The sequence below is a fragment of the Juglans regia genome, chromosome 1 (assembly GCF_001411555.2).
Source record: "Juglans regia cultivar Chandler chromosome 1, Walnut 2.0, whole genome shotgun sequence".
Classification (NCBI taxonomy): Eukaryota; Viridiplantae; Streptophyta; class Magnoliopsida; order Fagales; family Juglandaceae; genus Juglans; species Juglans regia.
The window spans coordinates 44,452,666-44,477,826 of record NC_049901.1 but is presented as its reverse complement, the minus strand read 5'-3'; the positions used below and the strand labels follow the sequence as shown (position 1 = coordinate 44,477,826).

General features: G+C 33.8%; 4 protein-coding genes across 4 annotated transcripts; all 4 read left to right on the top strand.

Annotated features, from left to right (window-relative positions):
* The first annotated feature begins 1,722 nt into the window (after positions 1-1,722).
* On the top strand, positions 1,723-4,410 carry LOC109012632 (transmembrane protein 230-like). The gene is made up of 3 exons (XM_018994371.2): positions 1,723-1,932; positions 3,063-3,367; positions 4,105-4,410. Exons 2-3 carry the CDS (start codon positions 3,091-3,093, stop codon positions 4,182-4,184), a joined length of 357 nt encoding a protein of 118 aa, XP_018849916.1. The 5' UTR covers positions 1,723-1,932; positions 3,063-3,090; the 3' UTR covers positions 4,185-4,410.
* A 936-nt stretch (positions 4,411-5,346) lies between these two features.
* LOC109012636 (N-acetyltransferase 9-like protein) lies at positions 5,347-9,779 on the top strand. The gene is made up of 7 exons (XM_018994377.2): positions 5,347-5,412; positions 6,515-6,857; positions 7,104-7,175; positions 7,391-7,478; positions 8,458-8,590; positions 8,836-8,874; positions 9,495-9,779. Exons 1-7 carry the CDS (start codon positions 5,347-5,349, stop codon positions 9,573-9,575), a joined length of 822 nt encoding a protein of 273 aa, XP_018849922.2. The 3' UTR covers positions 9,576-9,779.
* A 4,627-nt stretch (positions 9,780-14,406) lies between these two features.
* LOC109012635 (cytochrome b561 and DOMON domain-containing protein At5g47530-like) lies at positions 14,407-17,553 on the top strand. Its single transcript, XM_018994374.2, has 3 exons — positions 14,407-15,935; positions 16,562-16,816; positions 16,983-17,553. Exons 1-3 carry the CDS (start codon positions 15,303-15,305, stop codon positions 17,307-17,309), a joined length of 1,215 nt encoding a protein of 404 aa, XP_018849919.1. The 5' UTR covers positions 14,407-15,302; the 3' UTR covers positions 17,310-17,553.
* Positions 17,554-19,390: 1,837 nt separating this feature from the next.
* LOC109012633 (threonine--tRNA ligase, chloroplastic/mitochondrial 2) lies at positions 19,391-25,040 on the top strand. Its single transcript, XM_018994372.2, has 8 exons — positions 19,391-19,838; positions 20,832-20,978; positions 21,137-21,284; positions 22,613-22,866; positions 23,022-23,399; positions 23,545-23,853; positions 23,985-24,185; positions 24,504-25,040. The coding sequence occupies exons 1-8, from the start codon at positions 19,527-19,529 to the stop codon at positions 24,762-24,764; spliced, it is 2,010 nt and encodes a 669-aa protein (XP_018849917.1). The 5' UTR covers positions 19,391-19,526; the 3' UTR covers positions 24,765-25,040.
* The last annotated feature ends 121 nt before the right edge of the window (positions 25,041-25,161 follow it).

The following is a 25,161-nucleotide window of genomic DNA, read 5'->3' as shown; positions in this document are numbered from 1 at the left end:
GATCAGTTAGCCGATGTATTGACTAAACCACTTCCTGCTCCAAGGTTCAGTCTCCTCAAGGACAAGCTTCACGTGGCTGCTGCCCCGCTTTGCTTGAGGGGGCGTATAAGAAACATAGTCCTAGATGATGTCAAAGATCAGATAACGTCTCCAACAGATGAGACTTCTAATGATACACGATTTGTTAATAATTCAAATGTTGATAAAGATATAGATAAGAACAATGTAACTAACTGATAAGTTTGAGTATTTGTATTGTGTTCAACTATGTACACTAAAGCAGTTATATATAGTGCAGTACGTCTCCATACATTATTACGGAGATTTGATTTATTCATCCTAAACCTTGTCTTGCATTTATCTTTTTAGTGTCGTACAGTCACATTGAAAAAAAAGTAAGTCTACTATTAAAAAATTAATTTCTTTCATGTAGGTCTCGTATTTATTTATTTTTTTCAAAGTGACTGAACAGCGCTTACGCACTCACAACTGCAACTATCATTTCTCAAGTTATTTATACAGGAGAAAATGATTTTTTAAAGAAAACAATCAATAAAGAAAAATTAGATATTCTTGTGAGAACAAAAACTATAACAACAAGAATTATTTTATTTATTTATAAGCTTAATGTGTAACACATGTGATCTTATTGTGGGGCTCATAATTATATTGATAGAAACGGTCAAAATATATAATACTAATACTTCTTTTTATGTAAACTAATATGGTTTTCACATTACTACAACATATGTTTGATGTATCAATAAAAAGACTTGCCTAAAAGCAAACTCAATTTAAATTGCAACACTTATATTTAGCTCTCCCTCTAAAAGACGCTCCAGGCTCCATCCAAGAGAACCCCCACAATAAAATTATAAACACTTATCTTTATCTCTCCCTCTCACTCCTTATTTGATATTATAATTATTATATGCTCATATTAGAAAACGAAGAAAATAGCACTAGGGATATTACAGTATTAGTATGATATCAATACCAAAAGGAAACATTTATGTTGTTTGTAGATAATTCAGGGTGTCAATTCATGTTCATCTCGTATCAAGTCATGTGTATTAAATTATGTGTCCAGACTCTAAAATCTAAACCCGACCCACTTAACATGTTTAATGATTAATTATTATTCTGTTAATTTGGACACAACTCATTTAATCTATTTCAATCCGATTAATTTATTTCATATAAATGAGTTGAGCTTACCCATATATTTATTTTTTAATTCAATTAATATAATATAAATATAATTACATAAATAATTTACAATTACAACTGAACTCATGATAAAATATTTTATTATCAATATTCAAATGAATCAAATCAATAATTAATAAAACTAATATTTTCATAAAATAAAATTATATATTAACAAAAAAAATTTAATAGTTTTAGATATAATATAGTCAAATAATAATATTAATATCACATATTCTAAACAACAAAAAAAACATATAAGACTAAATATTTTTAAGAAAAATGGTATTTACGGTCTTATTAGACCTATATAAAAATATTTTTTTAATAATAGATTCTAATTTTTTTCAAAATGAGTGTATAAAATTTACACAATCTCGATCTATATTTAACATTACGCTATTTTTAAAATTTAAAAATAAAATTTATTCGTATCGTAGAGGTCCACTGTAAGTTTCACATATTGACTCGTAATTAATTTATTTATTCATCGTGTCTTATCATATTAATCTATTTTTACCCAAATCGATTAATATGAAATCCAAACCACTTCGGGACTCTTCCTTGTGAAATCTTTCTCACTTCTCGGCCTCTCTCATCTGCTTTCTTTGACTTGTTTGGGGCTTTTTCCTTCATCAAATTAAGACCACAGGTTCAAATTTCCACCAATTTTGGCGTCCCTCAATCCGTCGGGAGGAACTTTCATGTGCTGCTATTTTCCAGGTTTTCATCGGCTTATTCGTTTTTCTTCGGATGGCGTTTCTTTCTAAAGTTTTGGGCTCTCAGACTTTTAAGAATTTTCTTTCTGATAGAAGTCTTCCCAAGGGATTCGTGGCATTATTTTGTTTTTCAAGGAGTTTGTTAAAAGTTTATTGTTTGGTTTGCCTTTTGGGTGTAACTGGGTATGTCTAATCGTGACAATCTCGTTTGCAGAAAATTATCCTATGATGTATGTGGTTTTTATTGGCTGATCGTTTTCTAGTTGTTAAATAATGGGCATATATCTTTTTGCAAAATCTGGGGGCTACCATTGATCTGGGTTGCTTTTTGGTCAAGTTGAATGTATGCTGATTCATGGGGTTCTGTTGTTTTCTATGAAAGAAGCGTCAACGGATATAAAAAATTTAGCCTTGATCCTTTATTAGCTTCAATCGAATACTAATATGTTTAATTGCTAGTGTATTACTACCAACTTTCTACTTGTATGAAAGTTGGTTTTATGATATTTCTTCTATCCCAAGCTAATTTTCATTTCTCTACTTGTGCTTGTACCATATTTACATGAATTTTTATCCAAGAAAAGTAAGCACAGTTGTTTCTTAGGAAGTTAAAGTACCAGCTCTTTTGTATATAATGGAGCGACCCGTTTGTTCTCCACTGACATGAGTCATTGATCCTTCAATATTATGTGGAATAAAGGAGATGAATGTAGTCTGATATTGGGAAAAGTTTCACTGGTGGATTTATTTTTTCAATATTTTCTCTGGTCCGGTGCGATAGACTAAATTTCTCTGGACACGCTGATGAGTATCACCCCCATTTAAAGCCTCGGTTTGAGTCATGGTGTGAGATACAGTCATTTTGTGAACAAGCACTACTCTGATGCGTTACTTCCTATATTCTGCCAACATAGTTGGCGTGTATGTCTAATTGAGAAGATTTTTATTTAATTTGCAACATGGCATTTCTAAGTTTTGTTTTAGGATTATTTGCTTTTGGATGCCAATGGGTGGGGGGTAGTGAATCTAATTTTATGCAGTTGCGGGATACACAACATGTTAGTTTGTGCTAATCTGCTTTCACAATTTTCATTATACTATACTTATTTGATTGTGTTGTTTGAGTATCCCTAGGATTAATTGAGAGTTGAGTTTGATTACTATGGCATCAAGACGCCATGTTCAGTACAATGCTCTCCCTACCGATGAAGATGATAATTATGATGATATTGCGAGAAGACAGTACGACGCTCGGTTTGACTATACACCCAAAGCCTTGGATAAAATCCCATGGAAATCCATTGCCCTTGCCCTCTTCCTGCTGTTTCTTGGATCAGTGCTTCTCTTCCTTTCATATTTCATCTTCACAGGTCACATGGGAGGGGAGCACTCCCAGGCCTTCGGCCTTTTGGCCTTAGGAATTATCTCCTTCCTCCCAGGTATTCATATTATTATTACTAACACAATTATCAGCTTGCACAATACTAAGACATGACTAAGTAATCATCTTGTTTAATACCTATCCAATGCTTTATTTTCTTTGTAAGATAAAATTATATATGGGAAATGGAGGGTAATGGATATTCTGGTACTTGCAAATACTTTGTGGTTTGGATTTAGTATTGGTGTAAAATGCCATTTATCACATACTGAATGATGTAAGCGAGTTCCCCATCATGGCATGAGATGTTGTGTGGTCTGCTGTAGGCTTGTCTCATTTGTGCTACTCAATTTAGTAGCGGTCAGTCCTATGGCTGGCATCCTTATTTCTTTTTGAGACTTGAGTTGAAGTCTTTCCGGGTTGAACTTGGGTGAGTGCCTTTTATATGTGTTGGTAGAGTCTGAATTTGTCCACTACTAAAGCAATCTTCCCTTCAAGAGCATATGCTTCCCCTCTTCGGGTTACCAGGCCATTGATGCCTTTGTGGAAGTGCAACCATTTTATCAGTCTTTAGTGTCGTTTTTGGTTAATTTTTTGTAATACATTGCAACCTTTTATGCAAATTAGGTTTGCATCTAATGTAACTATTTCCTGCAACAGAGAAGAGTGGATGGTGCAGCTGAGTTGTTTCTTAATGCCTTTTTCTGAGTTGTGTTTTCAGTATGGATCTGCTAAAAAATTTCCATCCATTTGTCAGTAATTGACCACCTTTATATTGATCGATTGTGACTGCAGGCTTTTATGAGACTCGAATTGCATATTATGCATGGAGGAATGCCAAAGGATATCGGTTTGCTTCCATTCCTGATTATTAATGTACCTGTCTCTGTGATGTTCCTCAAATCGATGTACGGATTCCACTTCTAGTCCAAGTGTGTTGTTTGACACTAACTAAAAAATATTGTATAGAACCACAAGCATATGCAATTTGTTTGTTATTTCAAACATAGTGTAAAACGTGCCTATTCATTTGAATTCCCAGTACTTTAGGGGTCGTTTTGGTTGCTTTCTGCAATAATGAGTATCTTGGTGGATGACGAAGTACAGTGCCTTACCTATCCTCCTTGCTCTCGCAATAGGCTGCTTGTTATTGGTTGGATTCTTTGCAAGTACATACGAATTTGGGACGTGTATGTACAAAAATGATATTAGAGAAATGATATTTGCAGTCTGACTCCTCAAGACAGTCTGCCGCCCAATATTTTTTAAAAAGTGAATAAATACGGATTTATAAGAAAAAAAAATTAATTTTTTAAAGTGGATCTCATTCTTTTACAAATTGATTGTGCGGCATTTGTATACTTTACGACTGTATGTAATATTATTCATTGCATAAACATAGATATAAGAATGAGAAAAATAGCAAGGGAATTAAAATATATTAAATAACATGGAAATGAACCTCTGTGTTTAAATATGTAATGATATTAACATTCATAACCAAACTATAGATTAACTTTTTTTTTTTTTAATCCAAGTCAAACACATTACGAGTTCGTGACTCGTTAATTATACAACTTGATCAGATGCGTATCCTAAAAACTTGCCCTTAATGTGGAATTCGATATTGAATAATTTCGAAATGTGACGAGTTTTAAATAATTTCTGTTACTTATTAATTACTCTTATTACTTTTCATTAATGATTTCCATCACGCTCCCTGTCAATCGTGTCGAGTCGTGCCTAGTTATTTAGGTTTACAATTTCAAGTCAATCCAACCCGACACGAATAGGCTTTACAATAAAAATTTAAGAAATTATTTAAAACATGAGCTATACTTTCCAATTTCAAATAATTTATAGTAAAAAATATGTGGCTCAATTGGGTCACAACTGACCCGTGACTATTATCTGGCCATTTTATTTTTCTCTAATTAGTTCAACAAAAAAAAAAATAGTTCAACTCATGATCCAGGTTGATTCAAATTTGATCGGGTCACAAGTTGACCCAGTTTTTCCTAAACACAATTATGCACAATGTCAGACTCCACATGTGCTGCCATTGATATGCTTAACACCTACCCTTTGCTGCACTTTGCCCTAGTATATTGCCTTTAGGGCTATGCAAAGATTCAATTATCCGACTCATCGACTTTGTACCAATTCTACACTATAGAAGTTGAAGCTCCAAGAAAATAGCCGAAGTCAGAGGTTTTAGTGTCATTTTTATTGGAGTCGGAGTCGAAACTGTTTCCTGATCAACTTTGACCTCAAGCTTCGACTTTGCATCGAGATTCACCTCTGACTTGTACCTCCAACTCCGAGATTAGTATAAATAAGTTATAAAAATATGTATTATCTATATAGTCATCATATATATTCATATTGAAAGTCTATAATTTATATAGTTATATTCAATACTCTACTAACATGTGTTAATTATTATAGAATAATAATAATAGACTAACATCAAATTTCAAACCCTAGTAGTGATATCTTCTTGATGTCATGACAAGAAATGTGAGTACTATTGATATATTCGTTAGGATAGGTTGATTGTAAGAGCATTCTCAATGACTTATATATAATACAAAAAATATAAATTTTTTAAAGAATTGTTCATAAAAAGAGTTCCATCCTATTATGTAAAAGAACATGTAAAATACAAATTGTTTCAATAACCCGCTACATATTCATCCTTCAATCAAGTTTTTAATTATTTATAATTCATTTACTCCCTTATTTACTTTTACTTTTACATTTCAATACAAATTATTTTTATTGTTCATCATTTAAAACACATCAATTTTATTTTTTTCTAAAAAATATCTTGGAAATATTATTTATCCAATTTTTTCATATTTTGATTTTATTTTAAATTTTTATTTGGCTTATATATTTTTATTTTGTGTGTATAGGACTGAATTATATTAAATTTTATATAATAATATATTGCAAATATATGGATATTACAAATTTATTGATAAAAATGAAATGTTTAAAAAGACTAAAAAAATATTATTTAAATGATATGAATGAAAAATAGATAAATTGATATATGATATATTGTAAAAGTCAGTATGTAAAATATAAAATATAAAATTTTATGATGTATTTTAAAAGAGAAGATAAAAAAACTATTGTGAATGCTCTAATATAGTTGATATATTGCCAAGAAAACAAAAGTACTATTGTTTTTGAATAGGAGAAAAACGGGACGTCGTTCTCTGAGAACAAGCATGGTCTTTTTCCGAAAGAACAAACAGTTCTAACGACAAGGCGCTCAGATGTCTCGCTTTCTACGTGGGGCAAGGACCTTGAGCAGTCAGCAGTAGCACAGCAGAGAAACCCAAGAGAGGGAGAGATGGAGAAAAAGAGCGTGAGTTTGGAGGGGAAGAAGGTCATAATGGTACCGTACATGGAGGCACATGTACCTAAGTACCATGAGTGGATGCAAGACCCTGCTCTCCTTCAAGCCACCGGCTCTGAGCCCCTCACACTTGACCAGGAGTTCCAAATGCAGCTCTCCTGGACCCAAGACCCCCACAGTTCTCTCTCTCTCTCTCTCTCTCTCTCTCTCTCATTCAATCTTTCAGCGCATCAAATGAATTTTCTCATTAATTTTGGTTTTTGTGCATAAAACTCGGTTCAGTTTTCTCTGTTTTGATTGTATATGCCCGTGTTTTAAAAAATATGTATTTGTTTTGGATTTCTTGCGGTATCATCTAAATTGGGTTTTTTTTTTTTTCTTGTATTAGTGATAATTATTAAGGACTCGTATATTCGTTTTGCAGAGAAGACTTTCATTGTATTGGATAAGGAGATGGTTGTTGGCGACTTCATTCATGGGGACCCCCATGTTGAAGGTCAGTTAAATTGACATCATTTTCTTTTTCCAATTATCCTCTTGGGGGAAACTAATCGAAAATCTTCCATCTTGGAGGTGAAAAGTTCTTGACTACGCATAGTCCGTATTTTTTCGCATATACAGATACAGGAAATCATCTGAACACCCTAATTAGCTTATTTGCTTGATACACTATATTAATCTATTATAAGGGATTAAAACGTCCTTTTCCAGCCATGATTGGTGATGTGAACCTATACATGAACGATTTGGATGATCCCCACATGGCAGAGATTGAAATAATGATAGCTGAACCCAAAAGGTAACTGACCTTTACTTAGTCTGATGATAAACAGATATTAATTTAAGTGAATTGCCTAAGTTATTTCCAATCCTATTTCTTTCTTTTTGCCTTCATTTATAAGCATTTTCAATCTAGCAATTTAACACATTCTTACTCTTTTGCTGGGATTTAGATTTCGTTTGCTTCCATATTATATTCCTTCATATTTAATTCTTTAGGAAGGGGAAGCTGTGAATACGACATATATGGTTATGCAATGACTTATGAAATACAAAAAGTAGAGTGTGCCATTGTGTAAGGGCCTGCAGATTTGTGTGTTTTTATACATATGGATGTATGGACCATTTTGGGCACTTGGGCAGGCTCCAGATATCATCTCTCCACAGTTCTGTTTCGATTTTGGATGAACCCTTCTTCATTGACCTAGAGTGGATAATTAGAGAGTAAGGTAACACTGAATCTACTTCAAAATAGTGTAATCAACTTATCTGCAGTCACTGCAGTCATTGCGCTCGGACAGTTTGATTATTGACACTCTATATTGAACGTTGCAGCTGAAACAATCCATGGTCAATGACTCAATGCGTTCGGATAGTTTGATTATTGACACTATATTGAATGTTGCGGCTGAAACGAAAATAGAGCAGATAATTAGAGAGTAAGATAACACTGAATCTACTCAAAATAGTGTAATCAACTTATCTGTGGTCACTGCGTTCGGACAGTTTGATTATTGACACTCTATATTGAATGTTGCGCCTGAAACGTTCCATGGTCAATGTGTTCGGATAGTTTGATTATTGACACTCTATATTGAATGTTGCGGCTGAAACAAAATTCTAGCTTGCATCTCTCTCAATTTTCTTTTTGACTTGCTGTGAAGTTTATAAATACCTTTACTTATTATAGAAAGGGAAAGAAGAGTTGTAACTACCTATGCTGTCATATGTAGCACCCCTCAATCTTATTACTTATCATTTCCCTCTTGCTACTGTAGCCGGGGTAAAGGACTTGGAAAGGAATGTGTCTTGATAATGATGGCATTTGCAGTTGAGAACTTAGAGATCTGTATCTTCCGCGCAAAAATTGGAGAATCAAATGGAACGTCTCTTGCCTTGTTCAAGAAATTGGTCTCTCTCTCTCTCTCTCTCTCATTTCTGCACGTTCATGCAATCTTGGCCATTCATTACATAAAACTTTTCCATACCCATTTGTGCAGGTGAAGAGCATGCATGTTGTTACATATAAATGATTTGCATTTATTCCCTCCCTACTTTACACCCACTTTTTCTTGTTTGTGCATCCAACAGAGGACCCTTGCATCTAAACTTTATCCTTCAATAAGGCTGATTAAATTCACTTGTGATTGGTGTAGGGATTTAAAGAGACTTCTTATAGTGAAATATTTAAAGAGGTAAGAGTATTCTATCTCTAGGAACACCAGAATAGACCCTGTAAAGATGCCATTTACTTACATTGATGAATTGAAATATGCTTCACCCAATATCAATCTTGTAATATTCTAGACCTTGTAAAGATGGCATTTACTTACATATTCTCTGGTGGCTTTGGCCTTTACCGATCATATAGTTTTCAATAATTTATGTAATGTTAGTTTGAGAAAATGTAATTTTAGTTTGAGAAAAAGTATTGGCAGCCATTGTCTAGTTTGTTGATCGATTTAATCATGTGAAATCATCAGTTTATTGATGATTTTGACATTTGGTTTCTGTCATACCATATCAAATTATACACAAGAAAAGAAATTGTTGAAACTAGTTTGTTGACGGTCACCAGGCAGGTCATTTTATAAGTTTAACTGGATCTAGAATGCTGTTAGTTATGTTCTATTTATTCTTTGCCCCAGTTGGGAATAATTCTTTATTGTTAAAAACTGGCTGAACCATATGCTTCCTAACCATCCAAAAGAATAAACTTTGATATTGAGAGAACATATTCAAATGTTTGATTTAGCATCAATTTTTCTTGGGATACTCCTGCCATTTTTAGCATATATTTTTCCTTACATGACAGGTGACTTTGGAGTTACAAGTAACCAAGCCCAAGCAAGAAGAGCTGCTACATTTGCTGGGTTCTGTCCTTACACATGCGTAGCTCTAAAGAACGTGACCAATAATCTGATTTATCTGTAGTAGAATGAGGTCTTCTGCCAGTGTTTGAAGTTGTTTGGACTTTAAATACGCCAAAGATCTTGTTAAATGATGGTTCACTTGAAAATAGAGATTATGAATTGCCTAAGAAACCCATATTAATAGATCGTTTTCGCCAGGTTCTTATTTCCTGGTTTTTTTTGTCATTCATTCAATACTCCTTTCTATTGGCCAAGATGGTATCTTTACATATTTTAAAGGCTTAACTTCTAAGTCCTCAAATCGCTAGCGAAACCATGGTAAAATATTCGAAAACTCTGTTGTTTTCATGTGTTATGTTCTCTGTGTGCGTCAATCGTTTGGTCAAACCTGCAAGAACTATACTTTCTCATGCAACAGGACATACAGCTCATGCCAAGACCTTCCTGTTCTGGATTCTTCCCTTCACTGGTCCAATGCTACGGACTGGGAGTGTTTATTTGTAGTAAGAATATGGTAATATTCCTTGTCTAGGATCCTAATTTTGAATCTCCTATTAATAACCCAACCAAATTTATATTGCATGCGCCATGTGGTTGGACTGCATCATAAACCATTAGTTCCACCAAAGAAACATGATTTATTTACCCTTAAAATGAGAAGTAGGCAAGCAAAAGGACTCAAAAAGGAGCATTAAGCTTATCTTCTTGTTCGGAGGGCCTCTGCTAATCCCATTGGTGCATGGTTTTTGGTAGTGTTAATGATGAGAATGCCTTTTACCGATCAATCTAATTAAGGTTTGAGTAGAATGGTTCATTCATTACAGGAGACGATGCTTGTAATCATATGTTAGTCAAGAAAAGCTGACTCATGAGTACTGCAACTTCAATTTGCTAGTTTTCTGTGAATTGCTGCAATTCCATGAGAGAGAGTTCTAATCATTTTGCCATGATAATCTTTTCTTGGTCCTACTTTCTCTTATCATGCACGCAACTCTTCTTTCCCCAGCATTAGACCAATTCAACGACAAAGCCTAGGCCACAAAATGGGCACGGTTCGATGAACCAACAAGGACCTGATCTTAACTTAAAATGAAATCTGGAATTTTCTTGGTATAATAATAAAGCATTCTAAATTATATATGATCATGAATCATGATCTGTATGCATGTAATGGAAAAGGGCTGCTATTACTTTCAAATAATTGATGATGGATGGCGATGCAATGCAAAATAGGTGACTTTGGAGGCACGGATCATAAGTTGAATCTTTCTCAGAAATTGGTGTTGGATTGTTGTGACGTTTGGTCTGCAAGAAAATTTAAGGTTCTAGAATGACTACCGCATGCCAGAAAGCTACAAAGTGAGAAAACTCCGGAATTGAACTAAAAAGTGTTTGAATTTTAAAAGTTTTGGCTGCCAATATTGAATATCTGTTAGTGATGATGGAGTCTTTCTTTAGTCTCCGAGAAATTAATTTCAAAATATTTTAAACTTAAATGAATAAATCATAATTATTTTAATGAAGATTGCATGACGTGACTAAACAATTTTAAAAATCTAATTATTTCGAGATGAAAAATGTAAAAATAAATCTATAAATAACGTAATTTAATATGTTATATTAGATTGTAAAATTATTTTTATTAAAAAATAAAATTTAACATATCATATGAAGTCATGTTAATTTGTAGATTTATTTTTATAGAATATTTTTATAGTTATAGCATTTCTCAAATGAGAATGAAAGAGGCCAGAGAGATGAAGCGCTTATAATAATGATTAATTTGAAAGACAGATATATGTGATTATTTCTTTTTCAAACAAGAGGATGACATTTTTTTTTTTTATATTTGCAGTAGTAAGTTTAATTCTAGTTTAGATCACAACAAAGCCAAAAGAAAGAAAAGGAAATAAAATCCAAGATGATATATGGGTAAATGCAAGAAAGTCCTTTACTCATGCTAGAATTTGTAGAGTTTAGTTATAATACCTCTTTAAATTGTAAATAAAAATGTTGGATAAAAAGTAGTGGTAGAAGTTTATGTAATGGATGATTAGCAAATATTACAAAGAGTCATGCTAGCGTGCCGTCTAGTTTGATATCACAAAGTTTTTTTTTTTTTTTTTAATCTTTTTTTTTTATATTTTTTTAATATATTGTTTAAAAAAAAAAAAATATATCAATATATTAGAAATTACTTTCTTAATTATTAAATAAAATAAATAAATACATAAGAAGAGATAAAATCAAGCTATAAACTAACATTTTCTTATTACAAAATTGGGAACGTCAAAAAGCCCACTTTTTTCACTTAAGTCGAGAGAGTTCGTTCTTGAGGTTTTGGATAATTCATTGGGATAACGGCGACTTAGGCCTCGTTTGTTTTGGAAAAACATCTCATCTCATCTTATCTAATCATTATAATTTTTTTAATTTTTAATATAAAATAAAATAAACAATTTAATTTTTTTAAATTCTAAAATAAAAATAATATTAAAAAATATACTATAATAATATTTTATTCAATTTTTTAATTTTAATCTCATCTCATCTTATTTTATCTCCAAAAATAAAAGAGACCTTAATTAGTTCATATGAAGATATTAATTCAAGGCGTACGTGAAAATGAATAATTTCAGCTTTTGGTTTTGTAAAGAAGAAGAAAAGGACAAAATATTTTTGATTTTGTTGCTGTGGATTTGGAGTCTTGGACTGACGGAAACGTAATTAAAAGGGGCAGTTGGGAGTAGTTTAATATTATTGTTTAGGGCTGAAGAACATTCACACCGCCAACCCAACCCAACCCAACCACTCAATTCATAATTATTGATTCCAACCGTATTTCAAATTATTGTTTCTACACAATAATATATTAATTATCACTTAATCTCAAAATTAAATACATGATATTCTTATTTTCATTTCTCAATCTATATCCTAAAGTTTGATTAAAAAATCTATAACATCTCTAATTCATTTTGTAATATGACAAGATTTCAATATTATTATTGTGAAATTACCACTTTTTTCAAAAATTTAAGTTGATGGGAAGAAGTAAATTTTATTATTTATTTTATATTTTTACACTCTCTCTCTCACTTGTGGGTCAAATCTCTTTTCAATGAGTAAGTGAAATATTTAATTAAATAGGATAAAATGTAGAGTGTAGAGTCAGGATTCGAATTCAAAATCTCTGCTCTGATACTGTAGAGAAATTTATAGGTTTAACTCATCTTATAAAATTGATTCTACAAGAGAGAATTTACCATCCCTTATAAACATGTCCAAGACCTTATCTCTAGGCAGTATGAGATTATTCCTCAACAATAATCCATATTTCTCAAGTTCAAACATTGCCTAATTAAGCACAAAAATCAAAATCAAAACTACTCTTCAAAAAATTATATTTAAACAACTTTCAATTCTACAATCGACTTTCGTAAGGTACAATACAAAATATACATCAAGAAAAAAAAAATTCAAAATTAAATATACTCTCTCTCCTTTGGTTGAACGTTATGTAAATCCCATGATGTTACTAGGAATTATACATGGTCCTATTTTGTCACATGCACCTTCAATGCTTACGTTATTTGATATATAATCAACATTTGGGGAGGCTATTTATTTTGAACTACTTTTAGAGTTCAGATTCAAAGTAGATCAATGCTACAGTCATCGAATTTGTGCTATGAATAGTGTAATTTATTTATTTTTATTTTTATTTTCTTTTTTAATCATCATAAATATTTTTTAAAAAAATAAAAAATTTACAATATTATTAAAAAAAAACACTTCTTTAATCATTAAATTAAAAAAAAAAATCATTCGAGATCCAAATTCTGGACCCAAGCATTTCTGTTCAAACTAACATACATGATTCCCGTTTATCATTCCCATCCAGATCCCACGTGACATGACACGAAATCACATGGTTTCGTGTCCCCATTTGCTGGCATGCAATATATATTTATAATCAATTATAAACAAATGCAATCTTCATGTGATAATCTTTTACTAATTTCAAACTTAATGGGCCGGTGAGATATTTATTGATTTAGAGATTTACCAGTACGTCAAGCATTAGCAAGAAGAACATATCTCTTTCTTTGATTTTAGCCGTTATAAAGATCATTCAATATTATAAATTATCGGTAAATTTGATTTATTTTTCTAAACGAATGCGTTAATTAAATATTATTATAATGATCTTCGTGTATTATTATATGAAATTAATTATTTAAAAAATAATAATTATAATCATGAATGAGCAAGCATTATGTAATCATTTAAAAAAAATCTGAGATTTTTTTAATAAAAAATTTTATATTTCTTTTCAAAACGATTGCATAGCATTTACATACTTTACGACCGTACGTAACGTTATTCTTAATAATTTACACCGGCTCTTAAAATATTACACAGCGCGAGGTAATCACTTCCTCAAAACCGCATCATACTTGGGGAAATCAAACAACCAAACCATAAGATGTTAGTTTACCAAATACCCCCACTCCAAACTTTCATCCACCTGTTGACTTAAGCCCCGGTCGTTGGATCAAGGGAACATACGGTGATAACGCGTTTATATTATGGTTTGACCGACCGGCCGGGCGTGTGGAAGCCGGCCGTCAAGGTTGCAGAATGAATCTCCGTCCAGACTGCAAGTTTCCCCCATGTGTGAAAATTCAAAACATGAAATGGGAAATGGGGCCGAGTCAACACGTTAGTTTCGGTCTTAAAAGTGAAAGTACACTTATATTGTTTTTCGTTTATTATTTTGTACTGCCGTTTGGAATTGGTGATGGTCTATCCACCGTACTTCGCCATTGAGAAAAGAAAATTAATTACAAAGGTTTGGTTTTCTCGGTACGCAATAGCGAAGTTTATGGTATTTAATTCTGTCATTTTCTTTGACGAAAATTGGTACGACTTCTCTTTTGCAGATTTGATTTTAATTTCTGATAGATATTTCTTCCTAAAACACCAACTGGATTCGATTTTCTTCTTCTGCGGTAGGTGCCGGGGTTGAACTTCAGCCGATGACTTTGTTTTTACAAACAGCAATGGAGATTTCTATTTGTTGGCTTATTGCTAATTCAACGTGTGGGACCTTGACTGCCTTTACTTTTTAAAAGGAATTAATTTCCTTGGTGGCTCTTCCACGTTCTCAGAATATGAACTAAGCTTCTTGGAAACTTGTAGGGTCTGGACAAAAGCAGGTATGAAGAAGGAGAGTGGTTGGACTTGAAGACCTAGCAAGGCAATTTGAATACAAAGTTCAAAACTTTGGGAAGTGAAAGTGTGATGGAAACATGACCTCTTCTTCCATGGTTATTACAATATTACAAAACAAATCCTAATTTTTTTTTTTTTTTAAGTTTCCATGTTTAATTCTTTATATTGGACTCGGCAACACACGAATAGATCACACATTCGTAGTAGCCTCAGGACGACACGTTCTCCAACCAACTAGTCCAACAAGCCCAACTCTTCCAACAGTATATATATATAACACCCACTTTCTCTCCCTTTCGTCTCATTCCCACCGCACCTCCTCTGCAACACATCTATCTACAAGCTTTGGTTTTTGATCCAAATCCTTGAAACCTAGATAGAGAAAAGAAAAACCTTTTCGAAGGATTTCAGTATCATCTGGTGCATACCCAGATACCGAGAACTTGTTTTCCTTGTGCTATTGATTTCGATCTAGGCATAGCCTCAAAGTCCTCTGATTGGTATCTCTCACCATGGGAAAACCTTTTACAACTTTGTTGTTGTTTTCTTGTGTTCTGTTCTCTCTGTGTGCCTCATCGTTTGCTCAAACCTGCCGGAGCTATACTAGTTTCTCTAACAACAAGTTATACAGCTCATGCCAAGACCTTCCTGTTTTGAATTCATACCTTCACTGGACCTATGATCAATCAAACAGCAAAGTTGATATCGCGTTTAGAGTGACTGGAACCTCAAACTCGAGATGGATTTCTTGGGCCCTCAACCCCACTGGACAAGGAATGGTAGGGGCACAAGCCCTTGTGGCCTTTCAGAACACCAGTGGAGGCATGCGTGCATACACATCCCCAGTGTCTACATATTCAATATCAACATTGACAGAGGGTCCTTTGAGCTTTAATGTGTCGAATCTCTCTGCAACATTTGTGAATAACAATGAGATGTTTATATTTGCGACATTAACCCTTGAAAGTGGCAAGACAACGATGAACCAAGTCTGGCAACAAGGTCCTTTGAATGGGAACGATCCTATTTCGCATGATGTTGCATCAGGTTCAAATAATATGAGATCAACAGGCACTGTGAATTTTCTCGATGCCACGGCCACAACACCTTCAGGAGTGGTCATTCCAAGGCTTCGAAAGAAGAATGTAAGTGATACGAGTTTATTCAGGAGTAAGGTCATAAACTAGCATAAATTCTTCTCATTTGGCTTAATTACCTATTGCTATTGTTAAATTAGTTTTAAGGGGTTTACTTGCCATCTCAACTACCAATCTTCTGGGGTCCTTTTGATGGGTTTTTGTGTGATCGACACCTATATTAGAACATATATACTTGCATAGATTTCTGGGAAAATATTCCATGGCAAGTTGAATATCCCTCGAGAGTTAGCGGTCGGAAATACTGATCTAGCTGAAACTCCCCAACTTCCCATTCCCTGACACATAGTGAGTGCATGTCCTTCCACATAGATCATCTCCTCTTGTTAATGAATTAATTCTGTAGTATGGATTACAATCTTTGCGATCGTTCTCAGAGAGGCAATATTTGGGGTTCGATCAATTTCAACCGTTGACAACCATATTTTTAAGTCCTTCCCTCAACTTTACATACATGACAATCTTTTCTTGCATAAATATTTAACAATACTAACAACACAGATCTATCTATTCATTTTTCGCCTGCTCAACAACATGAACCATTGTTCTTTCTTTGACTCTTCAAATATTCATTGGTCTAATGATTTTTATAACTTGGATTGATCATTTTACAGACTCATGGAGTACTAAACGCGGTTAGTTGGGGAGTTTTGATGCCTATGGGAGCCGTGATTGCTAGGTACCTAAAGGTGTTCAAGTCTGCAGATCCTGCGTGGTTTTATCTACATGTCGCTTGCCAAACTTCTGCCTATATTGTTGGAGTTGCTGGATTTGCCACGGGTATAAAACTTGGCAGCGATTCCACTGCCATTACCTATGATACCCATAGGAACATCGGCATAGTCCTTTTCTGCATGGGAACACTTCAGGTACTCCCTTACACCATGCATTATGTATTTGTCTCCCCAAAAAATTTCGATGTTCTTTTCACCCTTTGTTCTTGTATAACATTCCGCTTATCTATATTAAAAGTGTCAATTATTATATAAGGTGTCTGCTATAGTTTTCTTACAGTCATTTTGTACATGTTTGTAGGTGTTTGCTCTGCTTTTGAGGCCAAAGAAGGATCACAAGTACAGGTTGTATTGGAACATCTACCACCACTCTATTGGATACACTGTCATCATCCTGAGCATTGTTAACGTCTTTGAAGGTCTTGACATCTTGAGTCCCGATGGTAAGTGGAAGAAGATATATATCGGAATCCTGATTTTCCTTGGCGTCTGTGCAGCTATTTTGGAAGCTTTTACTTGGTTCATTGTTATCAAAAGAAAAAATAGGAGCTCAGAAAAGTACCCCTCCCATGGGAATGGACTGAATGGGGCAAATGGCTATGGTGCCAGAACAGAGAATGGGGTGTAGTTTAAGGATAAGAATGACTAGGCTTTGTGTCTTTCTTAGATCGATTGATGCATCTCTTGATTACTTTTGTGGGGGGGTTTTCACCATATGTTTAAGAGAGAGCTTATTACTTTCATTTTCTCGATTTTGTCTTTCACCTTGTAGGGATTTATCATTTCATTTATGAGTAGAGTGTTGTCTGGACAGTCATAGGGTGTAATTTTATTCCATATATATATATATATGCACTTCATGTTTTATTAAATCTTTTACTTCTTCAATTCATCTTTTTTTTTTTTGTGTTGTGGGGCTTGGACATTGTGAATGAGGTTCTTCTGATGTGCAAAAAAAAAAAAAAAAAAGAGGAGAAGAACTTGTTTATAATTTACTCTTAAGGAAAAACCAGTTTTAAAAACAATTGAATGGAGATTGTCATCAATTTTCAAGCTGTAAACCAAATGTGAGCTATGATTTCTACTTACTTGAAAGCATCATTTTAGAATGAATAAATCTTCTCATCAGCTACTATTTATTAACCTACACCCTACAATCTTATGAAAAATACGCCACTCTATGAAAAAAAAAACAAAAAAGTTATTAATTTTAAGGGTGAATAGTGGCTGATGCATAACAATACTCTTTTAAATATTCCCTTAGTACTTTTTTAAAAGGTATAAACAAAGAACGAAGAAAATGAAACAAAATGCTATACAGTTCTCAGACATAACCAGTGTTGCACATAGACTGACAACTTTGGCATGCAATTAAGATGGAGTTTCAAGAACAGAGATTTCTTTAATCACTTGACCTTTTTGTATGCTTCAAACTGTTCATCCTCTGCCACAAAGCAGCGTCTAATTTTACTTAGAGTAGTTCAAAAGATCACGTAATTGGTTTTAGATTTTAAAATGTGTTCTTATTTTAATTTTATTTTACTAACAATTAAATCCTTTATTATTTAACAAAAGGCTTTACCCATTTGGATTTGAGTTTGTGAGTTTAAAAAGTGTTTTTAAGTTTTTAATAGCTTAAAAGCTCTTAATAAAAAGTAAAATGTTTGATAAATTTATTTATAAAAAAAATGTTTTAAGCACCTAAATTAACATGAAACTCTACTTTTGAAAAAGTACCAAATTGAAAAGTTCCTGCATATAACTGTACATTTTTTTTAAAAAAAAAAAAGAGTACTGTAAGTAACTGTAAAGACATTTTAGATTACATGTTTACCCCACAACAAACATTTCTTTAATGTAGAGCTTTATACTTGAGCATTATTACAAAAAACTCTATTTCCTATCACAATATCAAATATGCACTATAATATATAGGAAAAGGAAAACGCTACTTTGCATCTCCACTTTGACCACTCTATATGACCGCTGATCAATTTTTTATTTATTTATTTAGTGATTAAGAAAATGATTTTAAGTGTATTGGTGTATTTTTTTTTTATTTTTTAAAAATATTTAAATGTATTAAAAAATGTGAAAAGAAAAAAAAAAAAACACTAGGACGGTATGCCTAGCGGTAAGAGTGGGGCGGCAGAATAACCCCACTCTATAGGAAAATTACTTATATTAGGGTGTGCATGTCTCCTATATTTCTTTTGAGAAAAGTGAAAATATGTGGACGCGTGTGAAAATAATTCATTTTTTAATAATGAGCTCCATTTTTTAAAAAAAAGTGCACGAGATTTGAATATTCTAAAATTGCATTTAGCATTAGTTAAATGTATATAGATTTTTTTTCTTAAATTAAAGGATATTTTTTGAGTGAATAAAATATAATCAATAAATAATGAATTGTTATAAATCTTTAGATTATAATGTTATTTTAAAGTAAGATATTTAAACATTTTTTAAATGAATGTGATGATGTGATTCAATATCATCTTAGAATTCTTCTATTTGCAAGTTGATATGTAGAACATGAATGATAATATTTGATTTATAAAATTAAATTTTATAATTTTTATTTCAAATCAAATCATACTCTAGAAGCAATTTACCAGGTATATTATCCGCTACTTTAAAGAGAAATTTTCAACATCTAAGCTCATATTTTGAAAATTATACATATATCTCGTAAAAATCGTAAATTGTAAATTGCCCCTCCTTAAAGTCTTCGCAGAAATCCTCCACCACATACACAGCTTCACCCAAAAATCCTCTCTCAGGAAGTTAGAAGACTGACCACTCTAAAAGCCCGGAGACAGACAGGCGAGAGGACTCAGAGCCAATGTTAATTCTTCAGAGAATGGCCATGGCAACTTCCATCTCCTTCCTATCCCCTCCTCTCCTCAAACCCTCCCTTTCCCACTTGCCAAAACGCCTCTTTTCCACTCCCACCTGTTGTCTCTCCTCGAACATGAAGTTGAAGAAGAAGCACACAACGGCTTCAGCTATATCCACAGATACGTCTGAAACTGCTACTTTGTCACAAAACGACAACTTGGTGAAGAAGACGAAGAATGCCCGGAATGAGGAAACCGAGAAAATAGTCCTGCCAACCAACGAGTCCTCTGAAAAGCTGCTCAGAATCCGCCACACGGTAATGTATAATACCTTGATATAACTAAACGGTCTTGTTTTATTACTTTTGTGTGTGATTTCTTCAAATTTTTTGGTGGGATTTTTTTTATTTGTATTAGTGTTGTTTTTGTTCAATTCGATATTGATTTGAAGTATGGGTCTTTCATTCTTAGTCTTATATGACCAAATGCTACCTGAAACAAATGGTTTTTTTGTTTTTTTTGTTTTTTACACTTGTAACGCATCAAAATTTTCAATTTGTATCTAGTTTTAGTTCAACGGTAGAGCACTGTCATCATGCTAGATGCCAAGATAGTGCTAAAAAGGTCATGCAACTGATAGCTATAATGGCTAAAGAGATGTCTAGCCGCTACAGTGCTAGCCAACTTTTGTTATAGCTGTTCACCTAACAATCCATAAATTTTTAATACAAAAATTAGTGCATTCCAGTCAGGCATTCAGCTCTTTTTATCTCATACATCCGTGGGCACTCCCTTTGTCCTTTCTACCATGTCTTTGCACTGGTTGGGAAAATGCATGACTGTTGGGAAACTACAAATTTTTTGAAAATATAACCATTGAGAAAAGATGAATTTTAAAAAATATGATCATAGGATAAAAAAGTAAATAAAGTATTAAGAACGAATCAAAGAGAGTATTTTTTTTTTATAGGTCTAAAGAAAATCAATTGTCAAGAATAATAAAAGAGAATTTTTAAATGGAACAATGAGTAGATAACTAAAAGAGAGAGTCAGATGTAGGTTATTTGAAAAAGTGGATGGTTAAATTGATAAATGCAATCTTTTATCTAAATTTGAGCTAAACATTTGTAAGCCGGATTTGAAGACTCTAGTATTACTTACCCGTGAGTGTACGTTTCAATACTATTTTGCATCCTTTAGTAATGATTTATGCAGTATCATCAAATTGGACTACCACTCAAGTTTTCTGTTTTTATCGTATGCTTTTTATTTCTTTCTTTGGACTAATAAACTGATATTCATCAATACAGTGTGCACATGTGATGGCCATGGCTGTTCAAAAGCTCTACCCAGATGCGAAAGTGACAATTGGGCCATGGATAGACAGTGGTTTTTATTATGATTTTGATGTTGAGCCATTGACTGATAAAGACTTGAAGAGAATCAAGAAGGAGATGGTAAGCATATTAGATACTCAATCCACGTGTTCCGTTTTCTTGTTTAGTTTTTTTGTTTTTTTTGAACTTTTAGAATGGAAGCTTATGAGCTTTGGAAACTCTTCATTCATTAGTCCATGGTTTCAGGGTACAGAATTTATTTCTTACATCATCTGTAGGACCGGATCATTGCTAGAAATTTACCTCTTATAAGAGAGGAAGTCTCAAGAGATGAAGCCCAGAGAAGAATAGCAGCTATCAATGAACCTTACAAAATAGAGATTTTGGACAGTATCAAGGAGGATCCCATTACCATCTATCATATTGGTATGACTTCTCACTGTTTTCAAATCATTTTCCCTTGATAGTAATTTTCTACCTTCATATGCTATTCTATTGTCATTGACAAGTAATGGCATGCTAAGGATCTTCTAAATTTTGTGGGGTTCTTTCAAAATATCAAGTTGTGAAAGGCTAAACAATCAAGTGCAACTTGAATGGGTGCTGCATTGTGCTGTGCATTTTCAAGTCACTGTCTCTCTGCCCTTGAATTATTGCAGATGCCTCATCAGTCCATTTTTTTGTTCCTTCAAGTTCAAGTGAACTGTCTTCAAAATATGATTTATGCTTGGTGCAATAGATTTTAATGAATTATGCCTGTTCCCTGTTTTACATGTCGGAAGAATTTCTTGATCTGGTAGTGATTTGTGCCACTGGATGTAAAATTTGTGAGGCCATGGCACTTTTGCTCTTTTCATTTGTTGGTGGAGAGATTTTGAAGGGTCTGATAAAGTCAGCTATTGATGCAGATCATCTGTACGCTGCATCCACTACAGTATTAGAGAGCTAAACTAGGCAGAATTTTTTTATTTGGCTGATGGACTTGTGTAGCATCGGCTTTTCAGTGTTCAAGGGTTAAATTATAGTGGAGATAGATATGGGAAGATGAATATGGGGAATGTAAATGGGAGGGAGCAGGGGTGTGCCATGGAAAATGATTTTGTTAGTTGCTGTTGTTCACACTGAAAACTTGAGTTATTAGTCTGGCATTGCTGTTCAAGTTATTATCTTCTTGATTTAACATAGTTGTGTGCAGATAGTTGGATGGACTCCAGATCTCAATCTTCTTGCCTAAGGGAACTGGAGATTGAATCCTTGACTATGTTTTTAGTTTTATAATTCAATCTTTTTGTTTTCTTCCGTTGACATCATATACAAGTAAACGATGTCTTCATGTTTTCATGATTCTACAACTTCCCTTCCATCGTTTTTATTTATTGATTAAATGATTGAATTTTTTTTTTTTGTAATAACGTGAGCTTTTGGGATTAGTGATAATTTATCATGGTATTGAATGAGATAGTCCAGTGTTCAAATCCCGATTCTGCTCAATTTCCCATTTAAAGTAAAAAATTTCACGTGTTAGACCTTAAGTCTCGGTCCACACGCAACACGTGAGAGAGACTTTTAGAATATTAATATATTAATCATTTTCTCTCATTTTTAGCTTTAGGGATAGTCTTGTCAAAGTATAACGTTGCTTAGTTTTGTAAAAGGATGAGGGAAAGTAACCTTCTTTCCTTGTGCGAAGTTTTCTTGAAGATTTGAACATTTCTAATTTCTTACCTCATTGTGTTATATAATGTTCTTTTCAGGCAATGAATGGTGGGATCTTTGTGCTGGGCCTCATGTTGAATCTACTGGAAATATTGACAGGAAGGCTGTTGAACTTGAATCTGTTGCTGGTGCTTACTGGAGAGGAGATGAAAAGAAACCGATGTTGCAGAGGATCTATGGCACTGCATGGGAGGATGAAAAACAGTTGAAAGCATACCTTCACTTCAAAGAGGAGGCTAAGCGCCGGGATCACAGACGTCTTGGTCAAGATCTTGATCTGTTCTCTATACAGGTACTAATTTTGAATTATATCAAAATTGTTCTATGCTGCTTGTACAGATTGATTATGTACTATTCTACCTGATTGGATTTTGTTGTTAGATTGCTGTTGATTCAAAATTTAAATCTTGTATTCAATACATCATCTTATTTGCTACAACTGCGCAGGATGAAGCTGGTGGTGGTTTAGTGTTCTGGCATCCAAAGGGTGCTACTGTGAGGCACATGATAGAAGATTCATGGAAAAAAATACACATTGAACGTGGCTATGATCTGTTGTATACTCCACATGTAGCCAAAGCAGATCTTTGGAAGATTAGTGGTCATTTGGACTTCTACAGGGAGAATATGTATGATCAGATGAACATCGAGGACGAACTTTATCAACTTCGACCAATGAATTGCCCTTACCATATTCTGGTTTACAAAAGAAAGCTCAACTCTTATCGGGATTTTCCTATTAGGGTTGCTGAGTTGGGAACGGTATATAGATATGAATTATCTGGGAGTTTACATGGCCTCTTCCGTGTAAGAGGTTTCACCCAGGTGCAGTATTATTCAAAGTCTGCTTGTTCTATGGTTTATAGTGACTGTAATATAGCACAACAGTTGGATAGACTTTTGCACTCTGTTGTCTCAAAATCGCACAATCTATATAGTTTTTGGTTCAACCTTGGGATCTCTTTTGCAGGATGATGCACACATCTTTTGCTTAGAGGATCAAATCAAAGATGAAATCAGGGGTGTCCTAGATCTTACAGAAGAAATATTACTGCAATTTGGTTTTAGCAAGTATGAAGTAAATCTCTCTACGAGGCCAGAGAAAGCTGTTGGAGGTGATGATATATGGGAGAAAGCAACATCTGCCCTTAGAGATGCTTTGGATGATAAAGGGTGGAGCTATGAACTTGATGAAGGTGGTGGTGCTTTTTATGGTCCAAAGATAGATCTTAAGATTGAAGATGCTCTAGGAAGGAAGTGGCAGTGCTCAACCATACAGGCAATTTCTGAACTCAAAATTTGCAGAATTTAATGTGTATGGATTGATTGGTTTAGGTTAAAAAACTGTTTTGAATTTTATAAATGACCTCTTATGGTTATTAATATATCTTTTTTTGACAAACTTTACAGGTTGATTTTAATTTACCGCAGCGGTTTGACATCACATATGTTGATTCGAACTCAGAAAAGAAGCGGCCTATCATGATCCACAGAGCAGTTCTTGGATCCTTGGAGCGATTCTTTGGAGTTCTCATAGAACATTATGCAGGGGATTTTCCATTATGGCTTTCTCCTGTCCAAGCTCGAGTTTTACCAGTTACAGACATCCAGGTATATATTACACATGCTTCTGAATTTCAGAATCTATTGGGTAGATTTCTTGATCATTTTTGGTTGCCTATGCAATTTGAATTGCCCTTTTTGTATATTGCATAATCTGAGGCGTAATTTCCTCATAGTAAATGGGGCCGCTCAAGTACGGCAGCCATCACCATAAATTTCGAAATGGGAATATTTCACGAAATTCTAAGAAACAATTCTGCTCCCGATAGATAGTATACATTTTTACAAAAAGGCCATCTTAATTTCATGCGCAACCAAGAAGGTTTGAAGATAGTACTAAATAAATAGTTCCATGTCTTTACACAGCTTGAATTCTGCAATGAGGTGACGAAGAAATTGAAAACAAACGGTATTCGAGCTGAAGTTTGCCATGGAGAGCGTTTGCCAAAACTCATTAGAAATGCAGAGAAGCAGAGAATCCCATTAATGGCTGTTGTGGGCCCCAAGGAAGTTGAGATGCAAACTGTAACTATTAGATCTAGGTTTGGTGGAGAGCTTGGGACATTGACGATTGATGATTTCATAGGCCGGATCAAGTCTGCCACCGAGAACAGAACCTCATTTTGAAGTACCTGTAGCTGGGAAATGATGCCATCTACCTATTTTTGTGTTCGTCTGTGCCAATAGATAAAACACACACCTGGAACTAATACATGGATACATAGAAACTACATGGATGTAGTTGACTGCCAAAACATTGTACGTGTCCATGCGTTCTTTAGTAATCGTTTGCTGGGGAAAATGTGTAGGAGAGTTCCCGAGGATACAATGTTTCTGAAGGGCACTGTAAACAATACAATGTACATACCATTTCTTTCATTCAATTTTGAACGTGTACTGACACCCATGCTGTTACTACATCAAGCTTAACGTAGCACATTACATATATGGCAACAAGACCAGCACCTGACTAACTACTTATAAGGTTTATAAAAGACAGCATTGCCAACATTGCCACAGCAAT

Bases quoted from the DNA above. Each gene is read 5' to 3' on its own strand.
- LOC109012633 (XM_018994372.2), top strand. From the start codon at position 19,527: ATGTTAATTCTTCAGAGAATGGCCATGGCAACTTCCATCTCCTTCCTA. The intron at 19,839-20,831 runs GTAATGTATAAT...TCATCAATACAG, and splicing joins TGCTCAGAATCCGCCACACG to TGTGCACATGTGATGGCCAT. The intron at 22,867-23,021 runs GTACTAATTTTG...ACAACTGCGCAG, and splicing joins TTGATCTGTTCTCTATACAG to GATGAAGCTGGTGGTGGTTT.
- LOC109012636 (XM_018994377.2), top strand. From the start codon at position 5,347: ATGTCAGACTCCACATGTGCTGCCATTGATATGCTTAACACCTACCCT. The intron at 8,591-8,835 runs GTCTCTCTCTCT...TGATTGGTGTAG, and splicing joins TTGCCTTGTTCAAGAAATTG to GGATTTAAAGAGACTTCTTA. The intron at 8,875-9,494 runs GTAAGAGTATTC...CTTACATGACAG, and splicing joins ATAGTGAAATATTTAAAGAG to GTGACTTTGGAGTTACAAGT.
- LOC109012632 (XM_018994371.2), top strand. From the start codon at position 3,091: ATGGCATCAAGACGCCATGTTCAGTACAATGCTCTCCCTACCGATGAA. The intron at 3,368-4,104 runs GTATTCATATTA...TTGTGACTGCAG, and splicing joins AATTATCTCCTTCCTCCCAG to GCTTTTATGAGACTCGAATT.
- LOC109012635 (XM_018994374.2), top strand. From the start codon at position 15,303: ATGGGAAAACCTTTTACAACTTTGTTGTTGTTTTCTTGTGTTCTGTTC. The intron at 15,936-16,561 runs GTAAGTGATACG...ATCATTTTACAG, and splicing joins CAAGGCTTCGAAAGAAGAAT to ACTCATGGAGTACTAAACGC. The intron at 16,817-16,982 runs GTACTCCCTTAC...ACATGTTTGTAG, and splicing joins TCTGCATGGGAACACTTCAG to GTGTTTGCTCTGCTTTTGAG.